This window comes from Prunus persica, chromosome G7, assembly GCF_000346465.2.
Source record: "Prunus persica cultivar Lovell chromosome G7, Prunus_persica_NCBIv2, whole genome shotgun sequence".
Lineage (NCBI taxonomy): Eukaryota > Viridiplantae > Streptophyta > Magnoliopsida > Rosales > Rosaceae > Prunus > Prunus persica.
The window spans coordinates 8,227,745-8,246,853 of NC_034015.1; the positions used below are offsets into that span (position 1 = coordinate 8,227,745).

At 37.3% G+C, this 19,109-nt stretch overlaps 2 protein-coding genes, 1 long non-coding RNA gene and 1 pseudogene across 3 annotated transcripts; 3 read left to right on the forward strand and 1 right to left on the reverse strand.

The window, feature by feature from the left end:
- LOC18769131 (ganglioside-induced differentiation-associated protein 2) lies at positions 1,538–4,204 on the forward strand. The gene is made up of 3 exons (XM_007202422.2): positions 1,538–1,884; positions 3,031–3,295; positions 3,745–4,204. Exons 1-3 carry the CDS (start codon positions 1,641–1,643, stop codon positions 3,977–3,979), a joined length of 744 nt encoding a protein of 247 aa, XP_007202484.1. The 5' UTR covers positions 1,538–1,640; the 3' UTR covers positions 3,980–4,204.
- Positions 5,622–10,817, forward strand: LOC18769548 (L-galactono-1,4-lactone dehydrogenase, mitochondrial). The gene is made up of 6 exons (XM_007204529.2): positions 5,622–6,406; positions 6,534–6,784; positions 7,511–7,696; positions 8,373–8,775; positions 9,943–10,083; positions 10,446–10,817. The coding sequence occupies exons 1-6, from the start codon at positions 5,756–5,758 to the stop codon at positions 10,602–10,604; spliced, it is 1,791 nt and encodes a 596-aa protein (XP_007204591.1). The 5' UTR covers positions 5,622–5,755; the 3' UTR covers positions 10,605–10,817.
- Positions 11,081–12,272, reverse strand: LOC109950230. The gene is made up of 3 exons (XR_002272507.1): positions 11,956–12,272; positions 11,750–11,840; positions 11,081–11,270 (listed from the first exon to the last, which is right to left on the reverse strand). It is a non-coding gene; the product is annotated as an uncharacterized LOC109950230 (long non-coding RNA).
- Positions 14,168–18,903, forward strand: LOC18771602 (annotated as a pseudogene).

The window sequence follows — 19,109 nt, forward strand, 5'->3', positions numbered from 1 at the left end:
CAGAATATGATTGAACCCATATGATTGAAACAAGACAATAAGAGATGGGAAATAATTTAGAAAATAATTGAATGAAGATAGGAAAAGATAAGGGAATCCAATAAAGTGAGATGGACAAAGTTGAGCAATGGTTCAGAACATGATTGAAGCAAGACAATAGGGGAAATGATTCAAAAAATAATTGAAGAACGCAAGTAGAGGTGGGCAAAGTTCATAACATTATTGAATAAGGATAAAAGAATCCAATGAAGTGAAAGTAAAAATGTAAGACAACTATGGCAATGACTTTGTTTACACCATAATCAACTGAGCATACCCAGCCTCAAAGCGACTAGCACCAAGACAGCCACGCCTTTTTCGTTGCCAAAGGAAGACGCACTTCCGAGGTGCCAGACACCTGCCGAAGCTCCCTATTGCCAAACCTAATCCCCAGGACATGTGTCGCCACCACGGCGACTTGCACAAAGTCCCACATTGAAACTTTGTGCAAACTTCCCACTTTCACCTCCTTATAAATAGGGAACAGTACCTAAGTAAAAAGGGTAACTACTTTATCCCATTTACTGTTACCACTTATAGCTGACTTAAGCATTGGAGAGCCTTCGGCCGGCACCACACTGGTATTCGAAGCTTAACGATTGCTTCTCCCATTTTGTCTTCTGCAGGTCCGTCCCTTTTTTTTCACAAAGGGCCTTAGCCCTCTTCTCTGCTGAAGACTCCACACACTTCATCACTAAGTTAGACTCAATATTGGCCGGGCCATTTTGAGCATCAACAGGCTTCAATGAAGGGTTCGAATTATTTCGGGCATATGCAAAAGTAGAAGCCCCAGGGATTGCTACCTTTTTAAAAAAAATCGTGTGGTTCCATTGTTTTTAATATAAATCGTGTGCTATTTGTTTTTACTTTCAAGGTCCATGAAATAAAATGTTATTGTATTTGTTTTTATTTTTAAGTGAAATTCTATGATGTTTTGGAATTTTATTTTTTTAGATAAAAATGTTTAGAACATTAAATCATGAATATTGAAACAAAAATAATATCAAGAAAAATTAATGAGAAAAAAAATTTAGGGATTAATCATTCTTAAACAATTTAATAAAGTTGCGGACTCAAATTATGAGTCTGCAAGGTTGGAGGGAAAAAAATTTGAGTCATGAAAATACATGAATAGTTGCATTTTAGAGGATGAAAATTTGAGTTTAACCCCAATATAGTTGGAGATGGCTTTAGAAAGGCAATTTTATTAGTCCGAGTGGTTTGGTAATTAAATCAACAAATTTTTTTCTTAATTACCATCCCTAATATTATTGCCTTATCCGTTCAAAACAATTCCACATCATTGGTAATATCTAAAGAGAGAAACAAATATAAACAGTTAGTCATAATCCTGTGTGCTCAAAACACATGGTCTTGATAACAACTTCCACTCCCAGTCTGCCACTGCTGCATATTCTTCAATCAAATCTTGAGTTACCCTATCAAATCACCCCACGTGTCCAATTTAACTGAGCCCATATTCCACACATCCAGCACCATCCTCGGTTCCATCCTACGGTGCTCCACACAGCCACACAACGAAAAACAGAGAGAAAGTGCGAGAAAGCGCGAGAAAGTGAGAGAAATCAACCAAACCGGAGATGGGTAGCTCGTCGGAGGACTTCTCGGTGGTGGTACTGGCATCGGATCTGGGTATAGATGCGAGGCCATTCTTGACGAACCAGGAAAGAGAGGTCGAAGAACAAGAGAATTGGTACGACTGCCCTCAGAACCTTATTGCCGACGAGGACTTCTCCGATCTCGAGCTCTTGCAGTTCTTTCGTGTTCAGGGCCATGACAAGTCTGGAAATCGTATTTTTCGCATAGTGGGAAAATACTTTCCCGGTAAACAAACAGATCCAACTATCCTTATATGTCATTACAGTGGGTGAATTGTTCTTTAGTTAAATTAGCTGCGTAAATAAAAACCTGTTTCTCAGCTGAGATGTGTATTTTACTTGTCCATATCTGAGCTAACTGATTATATAAGCATGTCCTAATTATTTTGGCTTCGGGGTTTCGTTTGAATTTGAAGAGTTTCTATGTTTGTTTGGGTAATTGACAGTTTTTTGGGTAAACTACTTTGTGTTTTTGATCATTTTCTTGTGTTCTTTTAGGTTAAACCCTTTACTTTTATTTATCTTTTTGGGTCTTGTGGTTCCCTTGGTATGGAACAACTGGGTTTTATGGAACTGCTTTTTACTTAATTTTTAGTTTTTGAAATATGTAATGATCTGTTCTGTGAACTGTAGAAGCTGTTAATAGAATGGTACCTTTTGTGGCAGGGACTTACCTTAGGTTGCTTAATTTTGCTAATTTTTAGAAGTAGTTAAGTGTTTTTCTCGTCTAGATGTGTCTCATTGGAAACAAATTGCACTTTGTGCTTTGAGTTAAATATAACACACTCTATATAGTCAGGTTTAGTATTTCAAAGCAAGAAATTAGGGGTTGGTGATCACCGTCCTGTTCGTTGTTGACTTCAGCCTGTTTGGCATAAACCATCTTTCTCAATAATTCAATCAGAAAAAAATGGTCTTCGGTTCTGTAAGGGATACGATATCTCCCTTCTTGTACTCTGTATAAGTTATTTTTTGCTTTTAGTATGTTTTCAAATGTGAGATGGCAGGGATTCGGGCATGATGTGGGAGTATTTGACCATTGGTTGTTGAGATGTAAAAGTCAATTTTAAATACTCTTAATGGCGGGATATAATGGTGGCGTTGATGCTGATGTGAAATGGGTTCTGTTTGGAGGGAATATTGTCTTAGTTGAAACTTTTTAGGGGTTTGTTATGTCTGGTTTTGCATTTAACATTCCCAAAGAAGATCGAATTTTGCTTCCTTTTGGTTTGGATAAATTCTTTTTTATATTTATATTGGTGAGGAAAATAATTAATTCTTTGATTTTTTGTTTTCATTCTCCTTATTCTACTTTTGAAAAACCCTGTGTCACATGACAATTGTTTTAATTTGTCTGATTTTCTTTCTGCAGCTCCAGTTGTTAGTGGAGATAGGCTGAAGAGGTATATATTCCACAAATTATGCAGTGAGCTTCCAGAAGGGCCATACTGCATTGTTTACATGCATAGTACTGTGCAAAAGGAGGATAACTCCCCTGGCATAACTATCTTAAGGTGGATTTATGAAGACCTTCCTTCATATTTGAAGGACAGGCTTCAGATTGTGTACTTCATTCACCCTGGGCTCCGATCAAGACTTGTCTTTGCCACTCTTGGCCGATTCTTCTTAACTGGAGGGTAAGTGATTTCATATACTTTGTAAACCCACAACCTAATATAATAATGATTTCTCATTATTATTATTATTATAAAAAACAAACAATTTAGTGAATATAACGGAGAGTTTGTGGATTAGTATTTTGATATTATTGACATGTCTCTTGACTTTGCTTAATACTGTCTTGAAACTTGGTAATTATTTTGTTCAATGAACTGCAATTTAGACAAATCTGCCTTTGAGATAAGTAGGAAAAAAAAATCATTTTGATGGCTGATGTTGAAATTCTTCAATTTATGTTTCAAGCAACGTTATTGGATGTACTATGTAGTCATGCAGATTATGCCCAAGCATCCTCAAATGACTATATTTCCCTATTGAATCCTTGTCCAAGTTTCAGCCAACAGTGAATTGAGAGCATAATCGATGTGGTATTCGTTTTTGTTCTAAAAATTATCTTTGTTTGCAGCCTATATTGGAAAATCAAGTATGTAAGCCGCCTGCAGTACCTTTGGGAGAATATAAAGAAGGGAGAGGTGGAGATTCCTGAATTCGTAAAAGGTCACGATGATGTTCTCGAGCATAGACCGCTAACAGATTATGGCATTGAACCGGACCCTCTTCACATGATTGAGGTTCCGTCAACAGCCTACTCATTTGGACGGTATGAGGAGAGATGGGCATCAAGGGAATATACGTCTTAATTGGTACTATGTAGACAGCCCTTCCCTACTAATTGGGATTTAGGCGTCAATAAGTTGGCTTGATAGGTGGCTATCCTATATATGCATGTTTTGTACAGAATAATACTGATGCGGTGTTGAGTAGTTTGTGCTCTTAAATGCTGATTATTGCGTACTATGAGTACAACTATTGTTTACTCATACTTTATCGTACGGTTTTGGGTATTAGATTTTCTTTTTAACTTCCTGGCTTTGTTTCGTTTTCTCCTTTATCTCTGCCAGTCAGTTTCAACTCTCTCTGCTTGACCGTTCTGCTCTAGCTTAGATTTGGAGGCCTTGTCTCCTTTGTAGATTCTTCTTTGTTTTTATGTCTTTCTTCGTTTCTGATATTGAGGCTGCTAGTGCTTAAGGTGTTTGGGGTGGTTATGGTCATGGTCATCGCAATATGGTAGAGCTGGTGATGTCGATGGCGTTTAATGTTTATCTTTTTGGCTAACCTAAAAGTCTACGGAATTTAATGTCTATCTTTTTAGAGGTATCAATCTAATATAAATGAGTGATGCTGGTGTTGGTGGTGTTGGTGGTGTTGGTGGTGGTGGTGGTGGTGGTGGTGTTAGGTGTTAGGTGTGGTACTATTAAGCCAAGTTGCCAAATGACATGTCTCACATCACACACTGTGAACAAGATGATTGGTGTTAGGAAGGCCACAAGTAGGCCCTATTTGGCTTCCTCTCTGCAGCTTCCTACCTTACCCAAGAAAGGGCATCGGTGATGTTTCCTTCTATAGATCGTATCTTTTGGCATAGGTAAATTACACAAGAACTCATGTAAGATTGAATCCTAGAACTCACCCTCCAACATAGTTCTTGAGGCGAAGAAGGTATCATTAGGCTCAAAGTGAATTAATAATATTAAATCATAGCACTTTGGATGGGGCTCAAGGGAGTTATAATCTCCATCACAGGAAATGCCGCACCCATGGACATTAAGTCAGCAAAACCAAGGAGAAAGTTGGGAGCTTCAAAGGCAGGCATTACACGAACGTGAAGAGATTCCAGTCCTAGAGTGTCTCCATGATGTAAAATACATCATAGACAGTTGTGGCACAGGGGAGTCTACTCACCTCAAAATCGCTTTCGAGTGTCAATGGTGACATATGGAACATATCTAAGAGTAATCGAGCTTTCATGGTACCACCAGAGGCCAAAGTATTCCCAAAGCATGGAAACTTCCAAATCCACATTCGACCACAATTACGGTTCCTCTTTTCTAGATGACAACTTTTTTTTTATTTATAATTAAATTGTAACCTCCACTGTGACCATCTTTAATACTAAGTAAAAGGGAGTTTCTAAGCACTCTAAACTCCAGACGATGCAAGATTAAAAGATACAAAAACAGGACACCATTTTTAATTTTATAAATACTTGATAAAGCAAACTTCTAGAAGTTTGATAATTTTATAAATATAGTATGAAGAAGAAACTGAACGACGAGCCAAGGAAGAACAACACTCATCGTTTGTCTATGGCAGCAATATGTTTGCGAACAAACGTATGTACAAAAATTCCTAATCTATTAGGGTTTTTTTTTTTTTTGAGGTTTACGTGAATTTTAAATTTGAGAGCATTTGTATTTATTTAGATGAGCTTTTTGCCATATTTGAAATTAATACAAAATTTGATATTTTTGAAATAAGAGGTGAAGTTTTGGCTATTTTTGTAAATTTTCCGATCCCAAATACTAAAGAGGGAAGGAGGAGCAGAGGAAGAAAAAAAGAAAGGAAAAAACGGAAAAATGCTCAGAGCTCTCACTCTCAGACGCTCACTCCAGTCCCTCCACCACCACCACCACCTCAAGACACACATTTCCACCGCCATCCCCCAAAACCCACTGAACCCATTAGGCCCAGCACGCGCATGTTCCAGTCTTTCATCGCCATCAGCATCTTCATCAGCCTCTGAGCTCCGCAAGTACTTGGGCTACACAGCCCTCGTCTTGTTCTCCGCTGCAGCCACCTACTACTCCTTCCCTTTCCCTGAAAACGCCAAGCACAAAAAAGCCCAGATTTTCCGCTATGCTCCTCTGCCCGAGGAGCTACACACAGTCTCCAACTGGAGCGGGACCCATGAGGTCCAGACCCGGGTTTTCCACCAGCCTGAGACCCTTGAGGAGCTGGAAAAGGTTGTCAAGGATGCCCATGAGAAGAAAACCCGGATTCGGCCTGTCGGGTCCGGGTTGTCCCCGAATGGGATTGGATTGTCCAGGGCTGGAATGGTCAATTTGGCGCTGATGGATAAGGTTTTGGAGGTGGATAAGGAGAAGAAGAGGGTGAGAGTGCAAGCTGGGATAAGGGTGCAGGAATTGGTGGATGGGATCAAGGAACATGGCCTTACTCTGCAGAACTTTGCCTCCATTAGGGAGCAGCAGATTGGTGGCATTTTGCAGGTTGGTTTGTTTTTTTGTTAAGTTTGATGTGGGTTTTGGTTTAACTGTTTCCAATTGAGTGGCCTTATCACATTTTGATTTTTGTTAATACGATCTTTCTCTTTGCCTCATGTTCATATGCGTGTAGGTTGGTGCACATGGTACTGGTGCAAAATTGCCTCCGATGGATGAACAGGTGATCAGTATGAAGCTGGTCACTCCTGCTAAGGGAACAATAGAAATCTCTAAAGAGAAAGATCCAGAGCTGTTTTATTTAGCCCGGTGTGGCCTTGGTGGCCTTGGAGTGGTTGCTGAAGTCACCATCCAGTGCGTTGAGAGACAGGAGCTTGTAGAGCACACTTCTGTTTCAAACATGGAAGAGATCAAGAAAAATCATAAGTAATTATTTATTCCTTTCATTGTTAGATTTATTGGTTTATCTTTCATTCAGATAGTAAGTACAAAATGCATGAGTGTTCCTTGCAAGTTGCAAATTGCAACAAGTTTATGGAAAGATGAAAACTATTGAGTGTGAGGCAACCATTGTTTGGTTTGGAGCTAGGGTTTTACAATGTTTTAAGGGATGGTGAAAACACTTCGATTGAGTGATGAGATTTGGTGGCTTGTAATGCAAACCCTTCATTGAATTTCATCTAGTGATATATTTTTTTTTTGGAAGAAAAAAGAGAAACTACAATAAAAACCACTCACAAAAAAGGTAAGTTAGAAAAAGCTCAAATTTTGAAAATTTTAGTCTCACTTCACAGCTGCTAACAATACAACATTATAAAAGAATGGTCATTTCAGCTAGTGATAGCAACACTTTCTGGTGAAACATAAAAATTGTCGATCACTGATGCATCAACATGTACATGTGGTTCTTAAATCTAAAGTCATTGCTTAGTAAGGGTAAGCTGTATGTACTGTTTTTTCTTATTTATAACGAATTCTTCTCTCACTCTGTATGTCCTGTTCTTGCTTATTTTTAACGAATTCTCTCTCTCTCTCTCTCTCTCTCTCTCTCTCTCTCTTATATTTTGACTCACTGTGCGCTTATGCACTATTAATATTATAGCGCGATATGGAATCTGGAAATGAATGATACATGATCTGTTTGTTTCACAGGAAATTACTATCTGAGAATAAACATGTGAAGTACCTTTATATTCCATATAGCGACACTGTTGTGGTTGTGACATGTAACCCTGTATCAAAATGGAAAGGTCCCCCAAAGTTCAAACCCAAATATAGCAGCGATGAAGCCATACAGCATGTTCGAGATCTCTACAAGGAATGCCTCCAGAAGTGCAGGTAAAGTTGTTTCCTGGTCCTGTCAACCATATAATCTAGCAAGATATTTTCTCCTGTTTGAGCTGAAGGACAATAAGCTGTACAGGCTGAATGTCTCTTATTCCCTTTTATCATTTATCATTTTCTTTATTTTCATATTCTCTTGGCTTAGAGGACCTGTGCAAGTGCAATAAAGTAAAGGCATCAAAGTACTGCTAGAGCTATGTGGTGAAATGGGAAACAAAAACTTTTTGCAACATGGTCTTAAATGACTGCTCTTTTTCTTTCATTTCTCTGTTTCAATGTTCAGTGGCTTTGATATTCCAGATTTCTTACTAATAGAACTTGGAACTCTGTTTATATACTGTTAAGACAATACTCATTAGCACTTAATATAGATGCATACGCTTATACTCTTGTAAGCTTGGGCAAGGTTGGTTGGGGTTGGTTTAACCAAGGTCAACCCAGGTCGTGAAATCCCAACTGGAATGTTGTATGCAGGTTGGTGGGCATGGATTGCGAACTCCTAGAGCTGTTTTTGGTGTTGTTGTGTTAGCATAAAACGGATTACTGGTCCTCCATTGTTCTTCCTCTATTATCTGTTCTTTTTTGCTTCATATACTCAAAAACTCCCATATTGCTATTGTGCTGATTCATCTGTTCGTTGCAGCTAACCATTTACACATTTTACTTGCAGTGTAGTTCCAGTTAAGAATGACGTGGACATAAATGAGCTGTCATTTACAGAGTTGAGAGATAAACTGCTTGCCCTAGATCCCCTCGACAAAGATCATGTTGTAAAAGTTAATCAAGCTGAGGCTGAATTCTGGAGGAAGTCAGAGGGATACAGAGTGGGATGGAGTGATGAAATTCTGGGCTTTGATTGTGGTGGTCAACAGTGGGTTTCAGAAACTTGTTTTCCAGTTGGAACCCTTTCCAAACCGAGCTTGAAAGACCTTGAATACATAGAAGATGTAAAGCAGCTCATAGAGAAGAACGAGGTACCAGCACCTGCTCCAATAGAGCAGCGCTGGACAGCATGCACTAAGAGCCCCATGAGTCCAGCTTCAAGTACAAAAGACGATGATATATTTTCGTGGGTAATTTCATGAACCAATGTTTCTTCGCATTGTTCTTTATATCTCTTGGGTTAATTGCATATGCATATCTTGAATTAGAAAGGTGTCAGTGGTATAAAAACGTTAATCACTTGTTGACCATGCATACAAGACAATTTTAGGGTTAAGGTTTTTTTTTTTTTTTTTTACCTTGATAAAGCATGATAGATGAATTGGTGGTACAAGTCTTCTGGGGTTTAGTGTAAAAGTATGTTCCCTTTACATTGAACATACGGAGGATGTTTGTGCTTATTGCTGGTGTTTCTGGCATAGGTTCTAACATGAACATGACATATTTATTAAATAGGTAGCACATCTCTACCTGTGTAACCTGTTAATAAACAGATTTCATCCAGAACCCATTGACCCGTGTAATAAATGGATCTTGTTAATGATATGACATGATACAACCCACTTGAAATAGGTCACCATTTAACACCTTTATGAGAATTCAACCTACTTCGCTTGTATTTGTTTTTATAAGAACCAAACTTTATGAGTAAAGTGACAGAAAATACGTAGGATGAACAAGAAGTCCGTCAAAAACTAATTTGTCTACGACCAAAAAAAAAAAAAACTCCAAAGAATGAAAAAGATGAGGTACTATAGTATCTTAATTTTGTACACCTATTTAACTTGTTTAGTATCTTGTATCTTACATCCAACCCAACAACAGTTGACAATGGGTAGAGACGCCCAAGGGCATCATGTATCTTAGTACTACTCTGCGAGGCTTTACTTCCACGATGTGGTACAGTACTCTCAACACTATATACAAATTATAAATTAAGAATGCGCACCCAATTTTAATAGGAATAGAATTGGCCAATGGTACTTTTAGGTTTTTTCAACTACTAAAAGTAAATACTTAATTTTGCATTGGACAATTGAGAAAAAGGTTTTTGTGAAAATGATTTAAATGTGACAAAAAACAATCAACCACCAAGTAAATAAGTGTAGTAACATACAATGATCATATTAGTATCCATATCCTTATTTGGGGCCGTATCTGTATTGGATACTCACCCTGGCCAAAATATTACACACCTCTGCTATGTTACATGTATGTGGAATTAGTTAACTCTCTTATCAAATGCTGTTACCAACTACAATGCTCATGTGTAAAAGCTGTTTTAAATTTTGTATCAGGTTGGTATAATCATGTACCTTCCTACAACGGATGCCCGCCAAAGAAAGGAAATTACAGAAGAGTTTTTCCACTACAGGCGTCTGACCCAAGTACAGTTGTGGGATAAGTATTCCGCTTATGAACACTGGGCAAAGATTGAGGTATTAAATGTCATCTTAGATGATTGTCTTCGTAGAATCTTTCTAAAATGATGTTACCACCATGATATTATGGAATCCTGAAGAGTGAATTTATTGTTTTCAATACCCTCAAACTCATGCTAAATTTCCAACATCTTAGCAAACTTAATTTTTTACAGGGTTTGCATTCACTTGCAATCTCAACAACAAATTTTTTTCTAAGGCAACACCTTTTGTAACGTGTCCAGATTAAAGTTGTTTTGTAGCTGATCAAGCTGCTTCTTTTAGGAATTCTACCAATTTATCTTTTGTAAAATGGCTGAATAAAACATGTTATATTATCACTGTTGTGCATTTTATTTAGACATGCGTATCGTGCACAGGTTCCAAAGGACAAAGAAGAGCTTGCCTCTCTCCAGGCCAGGCTAAGAAAGCGTTTTCCAGTTGATGCATACAATAAAGCACGAAAGGAGTTGGACCCGAGCAGGATCCTTTCAAATAACAAGCTGGAAAAGCTGTTCCCATTATCAGATACCATTTGAGAAGCATCCTTCAGTGGTTAGTTATTGATTAATATGGCTTTTCACTAAATTTGAATGCATTTTAGCTTCAATAAAAAAAAATTCCGCCAAATCTGCCTTGAGCATCTTTAGACCTAGGAATATAACTGTAAATTTAAGGGGAAACATGAGATGCGATGTGGTGTATTATTACGTTTATTGATAATGGTAAAAAGGAAAAACCTTTTGGACACAGCCTTCGATCTCAAATATATTGACTTTCTCGATAAAAATTGCTTGTTTGAAAAATTGGGAAGTGCCAAAACAATTCAATTAGGGTCTATGTGTGTGTACCTCGCATACCCTGAGTAATAGTGAGCAAATATTGTGTAGAAAATATGTTTAACCCATTCAAAAAAGTGGGGTGTATGTCAAATGTTCTTGTTGCGTTGATGTAACTTGTATAATGTACTTACGTATAAGGAGAATAGACAGACGCAGGGAAAAATAAGAAGAGAGCAGAAAAGGAAAATATGATGGTATATTATTACAATATGTGGATACACAGGGAAAAATAATAACAGTCAGGCAACCGCCCCAAGCTAAACAAAGATACAAGAGTAAGCTAGGAAGCTATTATGGTAGTCGTGCTTATGGTAAATTCAGAAGCATTCCTCACAAAGCCAACAGCAGCATAAGGCGAAGAGGCTGCACCAATAGATATCACAAAAAGAAACAAAATGATTAGCATCAATTGACAGGACTAGGGAAAAAAGTAGGCAGTTTTGAATGCTACAAGTATAGGACGAATAGGTTCCACTATGAGGAGATCCATAGTGCTCGGGGATGCAGTAATTTGGGTTTTAGGTATAAGTCCACTAATTTCTGCAGTGATTCTATTGGATTTTGGCTTGTGAGTTTTTTTATTTTATTTTTATTTTTTAATACAATCGATAGTCTAAACTACAAGGGGGAGGAGGTTGCTCACATACACTACTAATGGGCCATGATGTTAGAACTTGAGACCATTGGTCTGCAAGTCAAGGCTCTTTCCCACTGGGCTAGACGCCGTTGGTGACTTATGAGTTTGGTTGCAGGTCTCCCGCTTTTCTAAGATTTAAGACATTTTTACAATGATGATTGAAAGGAAAAAAAACTGATGCAAAATAAGATGTCTAACAACTTACCATCCCTCAATAAAGCCCCTGTCTCCTTTCTTTTTTGTCCGAGGCCTAAACTTCTTCCCAGTTGGGGGATTCTCAGATGCAGTTGGGTATCCTTCAAACCAAAACCATATTTAAAAATAAATTAAAATTAAAAATTAAAAAAACAGAAGTGAGTCCTGCTATATCATAAGGATAAAAATAAAATTTGTCGCACAGAAAGAAGGTACCTGCTGGAGGTTGGTTCTCTTGTGCCTGTTTCTTGGCCATCTTGGGGAAGAAACAGCAGAAGCTATGACCTAACTTGAGACGAAAGATCAAATTCGATTCAAAGATCAGTGTCTAGGTGACTCTAGTATAAATCTGTATGTGGTAGTGTAAATGTTGATTCATCTATATATATATAGAGGCTCATGAACCCTATAATGGTATAATGGAGTAAAGATTCTGATATTGGTCGGCTTCTAGTAATGTAATGTCTAAAGAGCCTTTTTCTAAAGGCAGAGCATATTGTGGATTTGAGTTTGGTTATGAATCTGTCCAGCTGACATGTGGTTCTGATTCTTGAGAGAGGGCTCCAGATACGTCCTTCAACTTTTGGCTACTATCATCTTCTCAGCATCAATTGTTTGAAGCCAGATTGGTGAGCCAAAATTTGCATTAAAACACTGAAATAAAGCAAAGGTTCATCCACGTCACACAATTCCAAAAGCAAGCAGGAAAGGCTAATAAAAGGCAAGAAAACAAGGTCCTAAATCCAAAAGACATGCGGGTTGCTTTTGATTTGGATTCTTTACTTGCTGAAGAGGAGAATAAAAAGCAGTGGAAAAAGCATAAAAAGAGTCGATAAAAGGTGTGAAAACAAGAATTCTCTACACAGGTTTTCAATCAGTGATAATTGTTCACAATTTTAATGCTTATTTATACAGAGAATATATGCTTCCGCTATTTTATAAAAGAAATGCATTAAGAACAAGGTGTTCACATTTGCTCCTGTGAGCTGCGATTTTTTAATTTATCTTTAAAAAATTTAATAATTTTTTTAGAGACAACTAGATTTTTTTAATTTTTAATTTTAATTTTCTCATGCAGCTCAAATTTTTTGTCCACATCAGTATCAGTATAAAGTGGGGTTCAAAACGTGCCACATGGGCATAAAACAGCTGACTTGATAATCAACCCAGGAAAAGGCAAACATTGCAATGTTTTAACTTGAGGTTTAGGGTTAATTTTAACAACTATTATATTTATTATAATGTGGATTTGCATAATGTTAATGGCTTATTTAACATGTTGATGTGGTTTATAAATTGTTTTGTTGATTTAAAATTATATGGACTTTTTCGACAACAGTTCATGGGTAAATTGAACCTGTTTTGATTTTAAATGAATTTTCTTAGTGTTTAGAGAAATGGATGGTATTTTTTGGTGAATGACCATATCATGTTGTGATTGTATTGATGGTATTCACGTGTGTGTATATATATAGAAATTCTCATATGCCAATATTCTGTCATTATTATCATGCGAACGCTATATATTTTCTACTACCCCTCCATGCTTTCTTTCCTGTTTATAATGACATTCGCACGATAATAACGTGAGGACATCTGGATGAGAGAATAACAGTATAATATAACGATGAAAATGTCTTTATTCCCCCGATTGGAAGATTGCTATGAAGGCATGATCGTGGCAAATAATAAAAGTTAATTCTCTCAAACTTAATGCCCGTGGCAAAATAATAAAACTTATTTTGGGTAATAAGTGATTTTTAGAAAAAATTTGGGAAACCCAACCCGTTTGGTAAATTATGAGAAAATATCTTATTGTTAAAAATTGTTGTGAGAAAAAGCTATAAGGGAAAGCAGCTAATGAAGTGCTTTCATTTTCTAATTATTCGGAAATCAGTTTCAAAGAGGCGTTAGGTTTAATGATTATGCGAGAATCATTTTATGATTATGCAGGAATTAGTACCAACAACACTTTTAACAAAAAAGTTTACCAAATGCTAAACTGCTTTCTTTCACAACAAATCTGATTGTGATTATTTTCACAGCACAGCAATGCCAAACTGGCCCTTAGTCGCACAAAATTGAGTTTGAGAAATTATTTGAATTGTTTTCTAAATCAAAATTATATTTTAAAGCATCAAATATGGAGAAAATGTCATAATGATTTCGCAGAATTTTGATTTACTTTTATGAGTTTTATAAATTGATTATGAATTTTGGAAGTTTAAACATTGAAAATAACAATAAATTGAAGGCAATGACATGAGGCAGCGTCTGACTGGTTAGCATTCAATTCGACTGAAATGTGTCACTCACTTGTGCAGCCACTTGTTATTTAGGTTTTCTTTTTATATTTTGTTATTGTTTTTCTTAAAAAATTCACAAAAATTATTTTAAAAAATCAGAAAAATAAACCAAAATTTGCTAAAAACTCCTTACAGCCTCTGAGCTCCGCAAGTACTTGGGCTAAACAGCCCTCGTCTTGTTCTCCGCTGCAGCCACCTACTACTCCTTCCCTTTCCCTGAAAACGCCAGGCGCAAAAAAGCCCAGATTTTCCGCTATGCTCCTCTGCCCGAGGAGCTCCACACAGTCTCCAACTGGAGCGGGACCCACGGGGTCCAGACCCGGGTTTTCCACCAGCTTGAGACCCTTGAGGAGCTGGAAAAGGTTGTCAAAGATGCCCGTGAGAAGAAAACCCGAATTCGGCCTGTCGGGTCCGGGTTGTCCCCTAATGGGATTGGATTGTCCAGGGCTGGAATGGTCAATTTGGCCTGATGGATAAGGTTTTGGAGGTGGATAAGGAGAAGAAGAGGGTGAGAGTGCAAGCTGGGATAAGGGTGCAGGAATTGGTGGATGGGATCAAGGAACATGGCCTTACTCTGCAGAACTTTGCCTCCATTAGGGAGCAGCAGATTGGTGGCATTTTGCAGGTTGGTTTGTTTTTTTGTTAAGTTTGATGTGGGGTACGGTTTAACTCTTTCCAATTGACTGGCTTTATCACATTTTGATTTTTGCTAATATGATCTTTCTCTTTGCCTCATGGTCATATGCGTGTAGGTTGGTGCACATGGTACTGGTGCAAAATTGCCTCCGATGGATGAACAGGTGATCAGTATGAAGCTGGTCACTCCTGCTAAGGGAACAATAGAAATCTCTAAAGAGAAAGATCCAGAGCTGTTTTATTTAGCCCGGTGTGGCCTTGGAGTGGTTGCTGAAGTCACCATCCAGTGCGTTGAGAGACAGGAGCTTGTAGAGCACACTTCTGTTTCAAACATGGAAGAGATCAAGAAAAATCATAAGTAATTATTTTTTCCTTTCATTGTTAGATTTATTGGTTTATCTTTCATTCAGATAGTAAGTGCAAAATGCATGAGTGTTGCTTGCAAGTTGCAAATTGCAACAAGTTTATGGAAAGATGAAAACTATTGAGTGTGAGGCAACCATTGTTTGGTTTGGAGCTAGGGTTTTACAATGTTTTAAGGGATGGTGAAAACATTTCGATTGAGTGATGAGATTTGGTGGCTTGTAATGCAAACCCTTCATTGAATTTCATCTAGTGATATATATTTTTTTTGGAAGAAAAAAGAGAAACTACAATAAAAACCACTCACAAAAAAGGTAAGTTAGAAAAAGCTCAAATTTTGAAAATTTTAGTCTCACTTCACAGCTGCTAACAATAAAACATTATAAAAGAATGACCATTTCAGCTAGTGATAGCAACACTTTCCAGTGAAACATAAAAATTGTCGATCCCTGATGCATCAACATGTACATGTGGTTCTTAAATCTCAGAAGTCATTGATTAGTAAGGGTAAGCTGTATGTACTGTTTTTTCTTATTTATAACGAATTCTTCTCTCACTCTGTATGTCCTGTTTTTGCTTATTTTTAACTCTCTCTCTCTCTCTCTCTCTCTCTCTCTCTCTCTCTCTCGTATTTTGACTCACTGTGCGCTTATGCACCATTAGTATTATAGCGCGATATGGAATCAGGAAATGAATGATACATGATCTGTTTGTTTCACAGGAAATTACTATCTGAGAATAAACATGTGAAGTGCCTTTATATTCCATATAGCGACACTGTTGTGGTTGTGACGTGTAACCCTGTATCAAAATGGAAAGGTCCCCCATAGTTCAAACCCAAATATAGCAGCGACGAAGCCATACAGCATGTCTGAGATCTCTACAAGGAATGCCTCCAGAAGTTCAGGTAAAGTTGTTTCCTGGTCCTGTCAACCATATAATCTAGCAAGATATTTTCTCCTGTTTGAGCTGAAGGACAATAAGCTGTACAGGCTGAATGTCTCTTATTCCCTTTTATCATTTATCATTTTTTCATATTCTCTCGGCTTAGAGGACCTGTGCAAGTGCAATAAAGTAAAGGCATCAAAGTACTGCTAGAGCTATGTGGTGAAATGGGAAACAAAAAGTTTTTACAACATGGTCTTAAATGACTGCTCTTTTTCTTTCATTTCTCTGTTTCAATGTTCAATGGCTTTGATATTCTAGATTTCTTACTACTAGAACTTGGAACTCTGTTTATGTACTGTTAATACAATACTCATTAGCACTTAATATAGATGCATACGCTTATACTCTTGTAAGCTTGGGCAAGCTTGGTTGGGGTTGGTTTAACCAAGGTCAACCCAGGTCGTGAAATCCCAACTGGAATGTTGTATGCAGGTTGGTGGGCATGGATTGCAAACTCCTAGAGCTGTCTTTGGTGTTGTTGTGTTAGCATAAAACGGATTACTGGTCCTCCATTGTTCTTCCTCTATTATATGTTCTTTTTTGCTTCATATACTCAAAAACTCCCATATTGCTATTGTGTTGATTCATCTGTTCGTTGCAGCTAACCATTTACACATTTTACTTGCAGTGTAGTTCCAGTTAAGAATGACGTGGACATAAATGAGCTGTCATTTACAGAGTTGAGAGATAAACTGCTTGCCCTAGATCCTCTCGACAAAGATCATGTTGTAAAAGTTAATCAAGCTGAGGCTGAATTCTGGAGGAAGTCAGAGGGATACAGAGTGGGATGGAGTGATGAAATTCTGGGCTTTGATTGTGGTGGTCAACAGTGGGTTTCAGAAACTTGTTTTCCAGTTGGAACCCTTTCCAAACCAAGCTTGAAAGACCTTGAATATATAGAAGATGTAAAGCAGCTGATAGAGACGAACGAGGTACCAGCACCTGCTCCAATAGAGCAGCGCTGGACAGCATGCACTAAGAGCCCCATGAGTCCAGCTTCAAGTACAAAAGACGATGATATATTTTCGTGGGTAATTTCATGAACCAATGTTTCTTCGCATTGTTCTTTATATCTCTTGGGTTAATTCCTTATGCATATCTTGAATTAGAAAGGTGTCAGTGGTATAAAAACGTTAATCACTTGTTGACCATGCATACAAGACAATTTTAGGGTTAAGCTTTTTTTTATTTTACCTTGATTAAGCATGATAGATGAATTGGTGGTACAAGTCTTCTGGGGTTTAGTGTAAAAGTATGTTCCCTTTACATTGAACATACGGATGATGTTTGTGCTTATTGCTGGTGATTCTGGCATAAGGTTCTAAAATGAACATGACATATTTATTAAATAGGTAACATATCTCTATCTGTGTAACCTGTTAATAAACAGATTTCATCCAGAACCCATTGACCTGTGTAATAAATGGATCTTGTTAATGATATGACATGCTACAACCCACTTGAAATAGGTCACCATTTAACATCTTTATGAGAATTCAACCCACTTCACATGTATTTGTTTTTATAAGAGCCAAACTTTATGAGTAAAGTGACAGAAAATTCGTAGGATGAACGAGAAGTCCGTCAAAAACTAATTCGTCTACGACCGGAAAAAAAAAAAAAAAAAAACCTCCAAAGAATGAAAAAGATGAGGTACTGTAGTATCTTGTAATTTTGTACACCTATTTAACTTGTTTAGTATCATGTATCTTACATCCAACCCAACAACAGTTGACAATGGGTAGAGACGCCCAGGGCATCATGTATCTTAGTACTACTCTGCGAGGCTTTACTTCCACGATGTGGTACAGTACTCTCAACACTATATACAAATTATAAATTAAGAATGTGCACCCAATTTTAATAGGAATAGAATCGCCCAATGGTACTTTTAGATTTTTTCAACTACTAAAAGTAAATACTTAATTTTGCATTGGACAATTGAGAAAAAGGTTTTTTTGAAAATTATTTAAATGTGACAAAAAATTGTAAACCACCAAGTAAATAAGTGTAGTAACATACAATGATCATATTAGTTTCCATATCCGAATTTGGGGCCGTATCTGTATTGGATACTCACCCTGGCCAAAATATTACATATCTCTGCTACGTTACATGTATGTGGAATTAGTTAAATCTCTTATCAGATGCTGTTACCAACTACAATGCTCATGTGTAAAAGCTGTTTTAAATTTTGTATCAGGTTGGTATAATCATGTACCTTCCTACAACGGATGCCCGCCAAGTACAGTTGTGGGATAAGTATTCCGCTTATGAACACTGGGCAAAGATTGAGGTATTAAATGTCATCTTAGATGATTGTTTTTTTAGAATCTTTCTAAAATGATGTCACCACCATGATATTATGGAATCCTGAAGAGTGAATTTATTGTTTTCAATACCCTCAAACTCATGCTAAATTTCCAACATCTTAGCAAACTTAATTTTTTACAGGGTTTGCATTCATTTGCAATCTCAACAACAAATTTTTTTTCTAAGGCAACACCTATTGTAACGTGTCCAGATTAAAGTTGTTTTGTAGCTGATCAAGCTGCTTCTTTTCGGAATTCTACCAATTTATGTTTTGTAAAATGGCTGAATAAAACATGTTATATTATCACTGTTGTGCATTTTATTTAGACATGCGTATCGTGCACAGGTTCCAAAGGGCAAAGAAGAGCTTGCCTCTCTCCAGGCCAGGCTAAGAAAGGGTTTTCCAGTTGATGCATACAATAAAGCATGAAAGGAGTTGGACCCGAGCAGGATCCTTTCAAATAACAAGCTGGAAAAGCTGTTGCCATTATCGGACACCATTTGAGAATCATCCTTCAGTGGTTAGTTATTGATTAATATGGCTTTTCACTAAATTTGAATGCATTTTAGCTTCAATAAAAAAAAAAATTCTGCCAAATCTGCGTCGAGCATCTTTAGACCTAAGAATATAACTGTAAATTCAGAAGCATTCCTCACAAAGCCAACAGCAGCATAAGGCAAAGAGGCTGCACCAATAGATATCACAGAAGAAACAAAATGATTAGGCATCAATTGACAGGACGAGGGAAAAAAGTAGGCAGTTTTGAATGCTACAAGTATAGGACGAATAGGTTCCACTATGAG